The 14923-nt window shown below is 59.8% G+C and overlaps 1 protein-coding gene across 1 annotated transcript in view; it reads left to right on the top strand.

Moving 5' to 3' along the window:
* The window catches only part of LOC144951643 (exocyst complex component 2-like), a 104450-nt gene that overhangs the window by 89312 nt on the left and 215 nt on the right, over positions 1-14923 (top strand). Inside the window, exon 9 of the mRNA XM_078881934.1 lies at positions 8038-8162. Coding sequence (XP_078738060.1) covers positions 8038-8162 — 125 coding nt within the window. The remainder of the gene's footprint in view (positions 1-8037; positions 8163-14923) is intronic.

Genomic DNA, 14923 nt, shown 5'->3' with positions numbered 1-14923 from the left:
AGGGCGTCCGCGTTGGTGTGGCGAACGCCCTTACGGTACGTGGTCTGAAAATCAAAATCCTGGAGAACCTCCAGCCATCGAGACAATTGTCCCGATGGTTGTTGGACTCGCAGGGCGTACTGTAGCGCTGCATGGTCTGTACGGACGGTGAAACACTGTCCGTACAGATACGGCCGGTACTGCTGGATGAAGTAGACAATTGCCAGCAGTTCCCGACGCGTGACACAATATCGTTGCTCCGCCGGAGACAACACTCGGCTACCGTACGCGACCACCCGTTCGACGCCCTCGACCACCTGGGACAGCACGCCCCCAATACCTGTGTTGCTCGCGTCAGTATCGAGCACAAAGGGTTTTGAGAAATCAGGATAAACCAGGGGAGGGGCATTAACCAGAGCGTCCCGAAGTGAGCGAAACGCAGCCTCCTCCTCCTGTCCCCAATGGAACCGGACCCCCTTTGACGTCAAAGCGTGCAGGGGTTTAGCAATGGTGGCAAAGTCCGCGACAAAACGTCGGTAGTATGACGCGAAACCCACAAAGCTCCTGACCTCTCCCACCGAGGTGGGAGTCGGCCAGGAGCTGACGCACTGCGTTTTGGCGGGATCGGTAGCAATACCCGAGCGCCCTACGATGTGCCCCAAATAACGTACGGATTCGCGCAACAAATGACACTTTTGGGGTTTAAATTTCAAATTAGCAGCCCGCATTTTGAGGAAAACGGCCCGCAATCTCTGGAGATGCTCGTCGAATGTTCTGCTAAAGACGATAACGTCGTCCAAATAGATTAAACACGAATCCCACTGCAATCCAGCCAAAACCAATTCCATCAATCGCTGGAAAGTCGCCGGCGCCGAGTGTAATCCCATCGGCAACCGGTTAAATTGGAAGAGACCATGTGGCGTACGGAAAGCGGTTTTAGGCTTAGATTCATCATCCAGAGGAAGCTGCCAGAATCCCGAAAGCAAATCCAATGTGGAGAAGAATCGCGCCCCCGCCAAGGCGTCGAGTGATTCATCAATACGGGGAAGCGGGTATGCGTCAGCAACGGAAATTTTGTTGAGGCGGCGAAAATCGACGCAAAACCGCAACGATCCATCCTGTTTCTTTACCAGAACGATCGGTGCTCCCCACGGGCTGGTAGAGGGAGAAATGATATCGGCGGCTAACATGTCATCAACAGCCGATTTGACATGTTCCTTCTCGGCAGGACTCAGCCGGAAGGGATTTTGGCGTATGGGCGCGCTGTCACCAGTATCAATATGGTGACGCAGCAATTGGGTGCAGCCCAGATCGAATTTGTTTTGACTAAACACATCGGCGAATTCGCGCAACAGTGTCCTAAGTTTTTGACGCTCTACATCCGACAGGTCCGTCGATCCCGCACAAAGCGCCTCAAGCCACCCTTCATCGGTGTCCGAATGTGGAGTCGGCAGAGTGGCAGCATGCACGTGATTTGCGACAGACTCCTCACAGGGCACCGGCGTTGCGTGAGCAAGCACGGTCCCCTGGGGAATTACCACGGCCTGCGACCCCACATTGAGGACCGCGATGAAGGGGTCCCCGTCCCCCCTCACAATGGTCTGAGCGGGAATCAAATGCGGCCCGCTAACCCCAGCCCTAGATGGGCCGAGCAGGACACCCTGGTCCCCAAGACCCTTAGCGAAGGGCCTACGAAGCTTCAGGGGTACCAACATTTGTGCCCCTGGCGGCACGCGAACCGTCTGAACTACAAACGCGGGTACCGTCGCGAGCGCCGAACGATCCGTAGTAGGGGAAGGCAAAAACGCCATCCGCCGTCCCGACGGGAGTTCAATGCAACCCTGATTAATCATGATCCGAATCGGCATTTTGCCCAAGAAATCCGTCCCCAGCAGGCACGGAACCGCCAGCGAGGAGGACACAAAAATAGGGCCGGACAATTTAATATCACCGATCGAAATTTGCGCGCGAATCTGCCCCATGATACCCAGTGAGCCCCCGTTAGCAGCGTAGAATGGCACATTAACCGGTAGCAAGGGACGACTTTGGACAGGGAGAATGTTGTATATTAGTTCCGAAATGATGGTTGCCGACGCACCTGTATCGACGAGGATACGCACTTCGATCCCGTCAATATACCCTACTACGGCCGACGAGCCCGACGGCGCAGCTAGAACGCGATGGGCCAACACGGACCACTGGGCTGGTTCGAATTTGGTCCCCATAGTGGTTCGTGTTGGCCCCATGGCGTGCAATGTTGGCCCCCCGTTCGTTGCGGTGTGTACATGTGTAACGGGTGTGTGCTTTGGCCAAACATGTGGGGTGCCGCGACTCGCCGGGTCATGTCGGTGGAGCTTGGGAGGAGGAGGAGGGCCGGCGTCCCGGCGAGGCGTCGTCCCCCGCTGTCGAGGAGAACGGCACCCCAAGGCGACGTGGCCCCGGACGCCGCAGTTATAGCAGCGTGGGAGCGCAGGTGGTGAAGACGGGCGGTCGGGGCGGATCGGGCCATCCCGGTCCGCCCGCGCTCCCATCCGTTGCTGCTGTCGGAAGTCGGCGGCGTAGACCTCCTCCGTCGGTGAGGTGACGGCAGCCACCGTACGGCCGGCAGCTGCCCTGCTGGCCTTCCTTCGCTGCGACAGGAGGTTGGCGTGGAGGAGGCGCGCCGCTTGGAGGGAACCCATCTCCACGTCCTCCTGCGCGACGATGGCGACGTCCAGGTCGTCCGCCAGCAGAAGGATCTTCTCGGTGACCATGGCGTCGACGCCTTGGTCATCCATACGAGGGAAGGCCGTCTTTGCGAGCGCCAGAAGGCTGGTACGGTAGGCGAGGGGCGACTCCTTCGCACCCCGCTGGCGGTCGTAGAATCGCTGCCTACACTCGGCCGATGGTCCGTAAACCCCAGCCAGCAATTGCAGCGCCATCTGAAGAGTAGAGCGCTTGTCCCTCGATGCGGACGTAAGAGCGGCGAGGGCGTCGCCGTCCAGGAGCGCCGGTAGTGCGCAGAGGGCTTCGTCGTCTGACCACCCCGCCATCTCTTGATGCGCGAGGAAGCGCCGCTGAAATCCCCCCCAGTCGCCCTCCTCAGCCACGAACTCCTTCAGCGGGGGTAGTCTTTGGTGTAGTGCCGCGACCGCCGTGGAGGACCGCACTTTGATGTCCCCGCGACTCGGCCGAGCGTCAGCACGAACGGCAGCTGTAATCGCCTGTCGCGCAGATAGTGACGCTCCGTCCGAAGGCGGTGACGCGGCAGCTCCAGCGGAGTCGATGTCGGACCCCAAGTTGAGGTTGGCCACGCCCTCGGCAGCTGCTGCGGCGATGGCGGGACTTTCAAAAGTGCCGACGTTAGAAATGGCGGGAAGGTGCAACGGCCGTCGGCTGTCCTCGCCTCGCGGTGGTCCAGCAGCCCCCAGCCGAGTGATGGTCTCGAGTGTGGCGGCAGCAGCGTATAGCAGCTCCGCCAACCTCGCGTGCGCCAGCCGCAGCCCGTCGGACAGCGACTCCCCTTCCTCCCGATGGCCCGGTAAAGACTCATTCGGTCCCGGCTGCTCGTTGGCCCCCTCAGCCGTCTCTGGTACCGCACTTCCCGCGGTGTCCTCCGCCTCCTGTACCCCGGCCCGAGCTGTTCGGCGCGTGTCCATGTTCGTTGTTAACTTCTGACGCCAGATGTAGTACTCTTATGACTCGTTCACACCGGAGTTGGAGGCACACTTGTTTATTTAACACCACACGTTGTGACATACACACTGAGGGGGTATCGGCCCCCTCACCCGTCTATCTGAGGACACACCTCTACGCTAAACCTAGCCTGCCTCAGAGTCCTCCTCTCGTGGACTAGGGGAGGCTATCTTGGCCCGACACTGGTCAGTCGGGCCCGGTACTCAGAGTCCAGACCAACCCTGGCTCTGGCTCTGGCACCACGCCACTGACTCGAGCCTGCGCGGTCCTGACAAGGACGGCGTAGCAGGGGGAGACCAGGGCTCTATCTGGGACGTCTTCCGTCTTCTCTTCTTAGCTCACCAAACTCTCCCCAGCCCCCCGATACATTTCCCTTTTATACCTGAGGGGTGGGGCCCCGGGGGATCGTAACGTCCGAAGCGCGGACGTCGTAGAGGGCACCTGCCCGTGCACTGACGTAGCCCCGCCCACTGTGCTAGTTTCCCGTTGGATCCCATACATATCAGCTCGACACATATTCCCTCCGTAAGACCCCTACATCTGTGTCTGTGATGTGAGTCTCTGTGTCTGTGATGTGAGTGTCTGTGTCTGTGATGTGAGTCTCTGTGTCTGTGATGTGAGTGTCTGTGTCTGTGATGTGAGTGTCTGTGTCTGTGATGTGAGTGTCTGTGTCTGTGATGTGAGTCTCTGTGTCTGTGATGTGAGTCTCTGTGTCTGTGATGTGAGTCTCTGTGTCTGTGATGTGAGTGTCTGTGTCTGTGATGTGAGTCTCTGTGTCTGTGCTGTGAGTCTCTGTGTCTGTGATGTGAGTCTCTGTGTCTGTGATGTGAGTCTCTGTGTCTGTGATGTGAGTGTCTGTGTCTGTGATGTGAGTCTCTGTGTCTGTGATGTGAGTCTCTGTGTCTGTGATGTGAGTGTCTGTGTCTGTGATGTGAGTCTCTGTGTCTGTGCTGTGAGTCTCTGTGTCTGTGATGTGAGTCTCTGTGTCTGTGATGTGAGTCTCTGTGTCTGTGATGTGAGTGTCTGTGTCTGTGATGTGAGTCTCTGTGTCTGTGCTGTGAGTCTCTGTGTCTGTGATGTGAGTCTCTGTGTCTGTGATGTGAGTGTCTGTGTCTGTGCTGTGAGTGTCTGTGTCTGTGCTGTGAGTGTCTGTGTCTGTGATGTGAGTGTCTGTGTCTGTGCTGTGAGTGTCTGTGTCTGTGATGTGAGTGTCTGTGTCTGTGATGTGAGTCTCTGTGTCTGTGATGTGAGTGTCTGTGTCTGTGATGTGAGTGTCTGTGTCTGTGATGTGAGTCTCTGTGTCTGTGATGTGAGTGTCTGTGTCTGTGATGTGAGTCTCTGTGTCTGTGATGTGAGTGTCTGTGTCTGTGATGTGAGTCTCTGTGTCTGTGATGTGAGTCTCTGTGTCTGTGCTGTGAGTGTCTGTGTCTGTGCTGTGAGTGTCTGTGTCTGTGCTGTGAGTGTATGTGTCTGTGCTGTGAGTCTCTGTGTCTGTGATGTGAGTGTCTGTGTCTGTGATGTGAGTCTCTGTGTCTGTGTTGTGAGTGTCTGTGTCTGTGATGTGAGTGTCTGTGTCTGTGCTGTGAGTCTCTGTGTCTGTGCTGTGAGTGTCTGTGTCTGTGATGTGAGTCTCTGTGTCTGTGTTGTGAGTGTCTGTGTCTGTGATGTGAGTCTCTGTGTCTGTGATGTGAGTGTCTGTGTCTGTGATGTGAGTCTCTGTGTCTGTGCTGTGAGTGTCTGTGTCTGTGCTGTGAGTCTCTGTGTCTGTGCTGTGAGTGTCTGTGTCTGTGCTGTGAGTCTCTGTGTCTGTGATGTGAGTGTCTGTGTCTGTGATGTGAGTCTCTGTGTCTGTGATGTGAGTATCTGTGTCTGTGATGTGAGTCTCTGTGTCTGTGATGTGAGTCTCTGTGTCTGTGATGTGAGTCTCTGTGTCTGTGTTGTGAGTCTCTGTGTCTGTGATGTGAGTCTCTGTGTCTGTGATGTGAGTCTCTGTGTCTGTGCTGTGAGTCTCTGTGTCTGTGATGTGAGTCTCTGTGTCTGTGCTGTGAGTGTCTGTGTCTGTGATGTGAGTCTCTGTGTCTGTGCTGTGAGTGTCTGTGTCTGTGATGTGAGTGTCTGTGTCTGTGATGTGAGTGTCTGTGTCTGTGATGTGAGTGTTTGTGTCTGTGATGTGAGTCTCTGTGTCTGTGATGTGAGTCTCTGTGTCTGTGATGTGAGTCTCTGTGTCTGTGCTGTGAGTGTCTGTGTCTGTGATGTGAGTGTCTGTGTCTGTGCTGTGAGTGTCTGTGTCTGTGCTGTGAGTGTCTGTGTCTGTGATGTGAGTCTCTGTGTCTGTGATGTGAGTCTCTGTGTCTGTGATGTGAGTCTCTGTGTCTGTGATGTGAGTGTCTGTGTCTGTGCTGTGAGTCTCTGTGTCTGTGCTGTGAGTGTCTGTGTCTGTGCTGTGAGTGTCTGTGTCTGTGCTGTGAGTCTCTGTGTCTGTGATGTGAGTCTCTGTGTCTGTGATGTGAGTCTCTGTGTCTGTGATGTGAGTGTCTGTGTCTGTGCTGTGAGTCTCTGTGTCTGTGATGTGAGTGTCTGTGTCTGTGATGTGAGTCTCTGTGTCTGTGATGTGAGTCTCTGTGTCTGTGATGTGAGTGTCTGTGTCTGTGATGTGAGTCTCTGTGTCTGTGATGTGAGTGTCTGTGTCTGTGATGTGAGTGTCTGTGTCTGTGATGTGAGTCTCTGTGTTTGTGATGTGAGTCTCTGTGTCTGTGTTGTGAGTGTCTGTGTCTGTGCTGTGAGTGTCTGTGTCTGTGATGTGAGTGTCTGTGTCTGTGATGTGAGTGTCTGTGTCTGTGATGTGAGTCTCTGTGTCTGTGATGTGAGTGTCTGTGTCTGTGATGTGAGTCTCTGTGTCTGTGCTGTGAGTGTCTGTGTCTGTGATGTGAGTGTCTGTGTCTGTGATGTGAGTGTCTGTGTCTGTGATGTGAGTCTCTGTGTCTGTGATGTGAGTGTCTGTGTCTGTGTTGTGAGTGTCTGTGTCTGTGCTGTGAGTGTCTGTGTCTGTGATGTGAGTGTCTGTGTCTGTGATGTGAGTGTCTGTGTCTGTGATGTGAGTCTCTGTGTCTGTGATGTGAGTGTCTGTGTCTGTGATGTGAGTGTCTGTGTCTGTGATGTGAGTGTCTGTGTCTGTGATGTGAGTGTCTGTGTCTGTGATGTGAGTGTCTGTGTCTGTGATGTGAGTGTCTGTGTCTGTGATGTGAGTGTCTGTGTCTGTGATGTGAGTGTCTGTGTCTGTGCTGTGAGTGTCTGTGTCTGTGTTGTGAGTCTCTGTGTCTGTGCTGTGAGTGTCTGTGTCTGTGATGTGAGTGTCTGTGTCTGTGATGTGAGTGTCTGTGTCTGTGCTGTGAGTGTCTGTGTCTGTGTTGTGAGTCTCTGTGTCTGTGCTGTGAGTGTCTGTGTCTGTGTTGTGAGTCTCTGTGTCTGTGCTGTGAGTTTCTGTGTCTGTGTTGTGAGTCTCTGTGTCTGTGCTGTGAGTGTCTGTGTCTGTGATGTGAGTGTCTGTGTCTGTGCTGTGAGTGTCTGTGTCTGTGCTGTGAGTCTCTGTGTCTGTGCTGTGAGTGTCTGTGTCTGTGATGTGAGTCTCTGTGTCTGTGTTGTGAGTCTCTGTGTCTGTGCTGTGAGTGTCTGTGTCTGTGCTGTGAGTCTGTGTCTGTGATGTGAGTGTCTGTGTCTGTGATGTGAGTGTCTGTGTCTGTGCTGTGAGTGTCTGTGTCTGTGCTGTGAGTCTCTGTGTCTGTGATGTGAGTGTCTGTGTCTGTGCTGTGAGTGTCTGTGTCTGTGCTGTGAGTGTCTGTGTCTGTGCTGTGAGTCTCTGTGTCTGTGCTGTGAGTGTCTGTGTCTGTGCTGTGAGTGTCTGTGTCTGTGCTGTGAGTGTCTGTGTCTGTGCTGTGAGTGTCTGTGTCTGTGCTGTGAGTCTCTCTGTCTGTGATGTGAGTCTCTGTGTCTGTGCTGTGAGTGTCTGTGTCTGTGCTGTGAGTGTCTGTGTCTGTGCTGTGAGTGTCTGTGTCTGTGCTGTGAGTGTCTGTGTCTGTGCTGTGAGTGTCTGTGTCTGTGCTGTGAGCCTCTGTGTCTGTGATGTGAGTCTCCGTGTCTGTGAGTCTCTGTGTCTGTGAGTCTCTGTGAGTGTCTGTGTCTGTGCTGTGAGTCTCCGTGTCTGTGAGTGTCTGTGCTGTGAGTGTCTGTGTCTGTGATGTGAGTCTCCGTGTCTGTGAGTCTCTGTGTCTGTGAGTCTCTGTGAGTGTCTGTGTCTGTGCTGTGAGTCTCCGTGTCTGTGAGTGTCTGTGCTGTGAGCCTCTGTGTCTGTGATGTGAGTCTCCGTGTCTCTGCGTGGTGGCGTAGCGAGCCGTGCCCGTGTCCCCGCCCGTGTCACCTTCGTGGACTCGCTCACGGAGCTCGTGTTGGCGCAGCTGCCCAGCCTGTGGAAGCTGTGGATCTCCTACATCAACGGGAGCCTCTTCAGCGAGGTGATCCACCCACCCACCCACTCACCCACCCACTCACCCACTCACTCACTCACTCACCCACCCACTCACTCACCCACTCACCCACTCACTCACTCACTCACCCACCCACTCACTCACCCACTCACCCACTCACTCACTCACTCACCCACCCACTCACTCACCCACTCACCCACTCACTCACTCACCCACCCACTCACTCACTCACTCACCCACCCACCCACCCACCCACCCACTCACCCACTCACTCACTCACCCACCCACCCACCCACTCACCCACCCACCCACTCACCCACTCACTCACTCACCCACCCACCCACCCACCCACCCACTCACCCACTCACTCACCCACCCACTCACTCACTCACTCACCCACCCACTCACTCACTCACCCACCCACCCACCCACTCACCCACTCACTCACTCACCCACCCACCCACCCACTCACCCACCCACCCACCCACTCACCCACTCACTCACTCACCCACCCACCCACCCACCCACCCACCCACCCACTCACCCACCCACTCACCCACTCACCCACCCACCCACTCACCCACTCACTCACTCACCCACCCACCCACCCACCCACTCACCCACCCACTCACTCACCCACCCACTCACCCACCCACTCACCCACTCACTCACCCACCCACTCACCCACCCACTCACCCACCCACTCACTCACCCACCCACTCACCCACCCACTCACCCACTCACCCACCCACTCACCCACCCACCCACCCACTCACCCACCCACTCACCCATCCACTCACTTACCCACTCACCCACCCACCCACCCACCCACTCACCCACCCACCCACTCACTCACCCACTCACCCACCCACTCACCCACCCACCCACCCACTCACCCACCCACTCACCCATCCACTCACTCACCCACTCACCCACCCACCCACTCACCCACTCACTCACCCACTCACCCACCCACCCACCCACCCACCCACTCACTCACCCACTCACCCACCCACCCACCCACCCACTCACCCACCCACCCACTCACCCACCCACTCACCCACCCACTCACCCACCCACTCACCCACCCACTCACCCACCCACCCACCCACCCACCCACTCACCTACCCACCCACTCACCCACCCACCCACTCACCCACCCACTCACCCACCCACTCACCCACCCACCCACCCACTCACCCACCCACCCACTCACCCACCACTCACCCACTCACTCACCCACCCACCCACCCACTCACCCACCCACCCACCCACTCACCCATCCACTCACCCACTCACCCACTCACTCACCCACCCACCCACCCACTCACCCACCCACCCACCCACCCACCCACTCACCCACCCACTCACCCATCCACTCACTCACCCACTCACCCACCCACCCACTCACCCACCCACCCACTCACCCACCCACCCACCCACCCACTCACCCACCCACTCACCATCCACTCACTCACCCACTCACCCACCCACCCACCCACTCACCCACCCACCCACCCACCCACTCACTCACCCACTCACCCACCCACCCACCCACTCACTCACCCACTCACCCACCCACCCACTCACCCACCCACCCACTCACCACCACTCACCCACCCACTCACTCCACCCACTCACCCACCCACCCACTCACCCACCCACCCACTCACCCACCCACCCACTCACCCACCCACCACCCACCCACTCACCACCCACCCACTCACCCACCCACTCACCCACCCACCCACCCACTCACCCACCCACTCACCCACCCACTACCCACTCACCCACCCACTCACCCACTCACCCACTCACTCACCCATCCACTCACTCACCCACTCACCCACCCACCCACTCACCCACCCACCCACCCACCCACTCACCCACCCACCCACCCACTCACCCACCCACTCACCCATCCACTCACTCACCCACTCACCCACCCACCCACCCACTCACCCACCCACCCACCCACCCACCCACCCACCCACTCACCCACCCACCCACCCACTCACTCACCCACCCACCCACCCACTCACCCACCCACCCACTCACCCACCCACTCACCCATCCACTCACTCACCCACTCACCCACCCACTCACCCACCCACTCACCCACCCACTCACCCACCCACTCACCACCCACTCACCACCACCACCCACTCACCCACCCACCCACCCACCTCACCCACCCACTCACCCACCCACTCACCCACCCACCCACTCACCCACCCACCCACTCACCCACCCACTCACCCACCCACTCACCCACCCACTCACCCACCCACTCACCCACCCACTCACCCACCCACTCACCCACCCACCCACTCACCCACCCACCTACCCACTCACCCACCCACTCACCCACCACTCCACCACTCACTCACCCACTCACTCACTCACCCACCTACTCACCCACCCACTCACCCACTCACTCACCTACCCACCCACCCACTCACCCACCCACTCACCCACCCACTCACCCATCCACTCACCCACCCACCCACCCACTCACCCACCCACCCACCCACCCACTCACCCACCCACTCACCCATCCACTCACTCACCCACTCACCACCCACCCACCCACCCACTCACCCACCCACCCACCCACTCACTCACCCACTCACCCACCCACCTCACCCACTCACTCACCCACTCACCCACCCACCCACTCACCACCCACCCACTCACCCACCCACTCACCCACCCACTCACCCACCCACTCACCCACCCACTCACCCACCCACTCACCCACCCACTCACCCACCCACCCACTCACCCACCACACCACTCACCCACCCACCTACCCACTCACCCACCCACTCACCCACTCACCCACTCACTCACCCACTCACTCACCCACCTACTCACCCACCCACTCACTCCACTCACTCACCACCCACCCACCCACCCACTCACCCACCCACTCACCCACTCCACTCACCCACCCACCCACTCACTCACCCACCCACTCACCCACTCACCCACACCACCCACTCACCACACCACCCACCCACCCACTCACTCACCCACCCACTCACCCACCCACCCACTCACCCACTCACCCACCCACCACACCCACTCACCCACTCACCCACCCACCCACTCACCACTCACCCACCCATCCACTCACCACCCACCCACTCAGCACCACCCACCCACCCACCCACTCACCCACTCACCCACCCACCCACTCACTCACCCACTCACCCACCCACCCACCCACTCACCCACCCACCCACCCACTCACCCACTCACCCACCCACCCACCCACCCACTCACCACCCACCCACCCACCCACTCACCCACCTCACTCACCCACCCAACTCACCCACCCACTCACCCACTCACCCACCCACTCACCCACCCACTCACCCACCCACTCACACACCCACTCACCCACCCACCCACCCACTCACCCACTCACCCACCCACCCACCCACTCACCCACTCACCCACCCACTCACCACTCACCCACCCACCCACTCACTCACCCACCCACCCACCCACTCACTCACCCACCCACTCACCCACCCACCCACTCACCCATCCACTCACCCACCCACCCACCCACTCACCCACCCACTCACCCACTCACCCATTCACCCACCCACCCCACTCACTCACCCACCCACCCACCCACTCACTCACTCACTCACCCACCCACTCACCCACCCACCCACCCACCCACCCACTCACCCACTCACCCACCCACCCACTCACCCACTCACCCACCCATCCACTCACCCCACCCACTCGCACCACCCACCCACCCACTCGCACCACCCACCCACCCACTCACCCACTCACCCACCCACCCACTCACTCACCCACTCACACCACCCACCCACCCACCCACCCACCCACTCACCCACCCACCCACCAACCCACTCACCCACCCACCCACCCACCACTCACTCACCCACCCCACTCACCCACCCACTCACCCACTCACCCACCCACTCACCCACCCACTCACCCACCCACTCACACACCCACTCACCCACCCACCCACCCACCCACCCACTCACTCACCCACCCACCCACCCACCCACTCACCCACCCACTCACTCACCCACCCACCCACCCACTCACCCACCCACCCACTCACACACTCCCACTCACCCACTCACCCACCCACCCACCCACTCACTCACTCACCCCCACCCACCCACTCACTCACTCACCCACCCACTTACCCACCCACCCACCCACCCACCCACTCACCCACCCACTCACCCATCCACTCACTCACCCACTCACCCACCCACCCACCCACTCACCCACCCACCCACCCACTCACTCACCCACTCACCCACCCACCCACTCACTCACCCACTCACCCACCCACCCACTCACCCACCCACCCACTCACCCACCCACTCACCCACCCACTCACCCACCCACTCACCCACCCACTCACCCACCCACTCACCCACCCACCCACTCACCCACCCACCTACCCACTCACCCACCCACTCACCCACTCACCCACTCACTCACCCACTCACTCACCCACCTACTCACCCACCCACTCACCCACTCACTCACCCACCCACCCACTCACCCACCACCTCACCCATCCACTCACCCACCCACCCACTCACTCACCCACCCACTCACCCACTCACCCACTCACCCACCCACCCACCCACTCACTCACCCACCCACCCACCCACTCACTCACCCACCCACTCACCCACCCACCCACTCACCCACTCACCCACCCACCCACCCACTCACCCACTCACCCACCCACCCACTCACCCACTCACCCACCCATCCACTCACCCACCCACCCACTCGCACCACCCACCCACCCACTCGCACCACCACCCACCCACTCACCCACTCACCCACTCCACCCACCTCACTCACCCACTCACCCACCCACCCACTCACCCACCCACCCACCCACTCACCCACTCACCCACCCACCCACCCACCCACTCACCCACCCACCCACTCACCCACTCACTCACCCACCCACTCACCCACCCACTCACCCACTCACCCACCCACCCACTCACCCACCCACCTACCCACCACTCACCACCCACTCACCCACTCACCCACTCACTCACCCACTCACTCACCCACCTACTCACCCACCCACTCACCCACTCACTCACCCACCCACACCACCCACTCACCCACCCACTCACCCATCCACTCACCCACCCACCCACTCACTCACACCACCCACTCACCCACTCACCCACTCACCCACCCACCCACCCACTCACTCACCCACCCACCCACCCACTCACTCACCCACCCACTCACCCACCCCCACCCACTCACCCACTCACCCACCCACCCACCACTCACCCACTCACCCACCCACCCACTCACCCACTCACCCACCCATCCACTCACCCACCCACCCACTCGCACCACCCACCCACCCACTCGCACCACCCACCCACCCACCCACTCACCCACTCACCCACCCACCCACTCACTCACCCACTCACCCACCCACCCACTCACCCACCCACCCACCCACTCACCCACTCACCACCACCCACCCACCCACCCACTCACCCACCCACCCACCCACTCCACCCACTCACCCACTCACTCACCCCACCCACTCACCCACCCACTCACCCACTCACCCACCCACTCACCCACCCACTCACCACCCACTCACACACCCACTCACCCACCCACCCACCCACTCACCCACTCACCCACCCACCCACCCACTCACCCACTCACCCACCCACTCACCCACTCACCCACCCACTCCACTCACTCACCCACCCACCCACCCACTCACTCACCCACCCACTCACCCACCCACCCACTCACCCATCCACTCACCCACCCACCCACCCACTCACGCACCCACTCACCCACTCACCCATCACCACCCACCACTCACTCACCCACCCACCCACCCACACACTCACTCACTCACCACCCACCCACTCACCCACCCACCCACCCACTCACCCACTCACCCACCACCCACCACTCACCCACTCACCCACCCATCCACTCACCCACCCACTCACCACCACCCACCCACCACCCACCCACTCCACCACCCACCCACCCACACACCCACTCACCCACCCACCCACTCACTCACCCACTCACCCACCCACCCACCCACCCACTCACCCACCCACTCCACCCACCAACCCACTCACCCACCCACCCACCCACTCACCCACACCACTCACCCACCCACTCACCCACCACTCACTCACCCACTCACCCACCCACTCACCCACCCACTCACCCACCCACTCACACACCCACTCACCCACCCACCCACCCACCCACTCACTCACCCACCCACCCACCACTCACTCACCCACCCACTCACTCACCCACCCACCCACCCACTCACTCACCCACCCACCCACTCACTCACACACCCACCACCACCCACTCACCCACCCACCCACCCACTCACTCCCACTCACCCCACCCACCCACCTCACTCACCTCACCCACCCACATACCCACCCACCCACCCACCCACTCACCCACCCACTCACCCACCCACTCACTCACCCACTCACCCACCCACCCACCCACTCACCCACCCACCCACCCACTCACCACCCACTCACCCACTCACCCACTCACTCACCCACTAACACCACCCACCCACACTCACCCCACCCACCCACTCACCCACCCACTCACCCACCCACTCACACCCACACACCCACCCCACACCACCCACCACCACTCACACCACCCACCCACTCACCCACCACCACCCACCACTCACCCACCCACCTACCCACTCACCCACACCA

The sequence above is a fragment of the Lampetra fluviatilis genome, chromosome 63 (assembly GCF_964198595.1).
Source record: "Lampetra fluviatilis chromosome 63, kcLamFluv1.1, whole genome shotgun sequence".
In the NCBI taxonomy this organism is placed as follows: Eukaryota; Metazoa; Chordata; class Hyperoartia; order Petromyzontiformes; family Petromyzontidae; genus Lampetra; species Lampetra fluviatilis.
The sequence above is the reverse complement of the archived record's forward strand: the minus strand, read 5'-3'. Positions and strand labels throughout refer to the sequence as shown.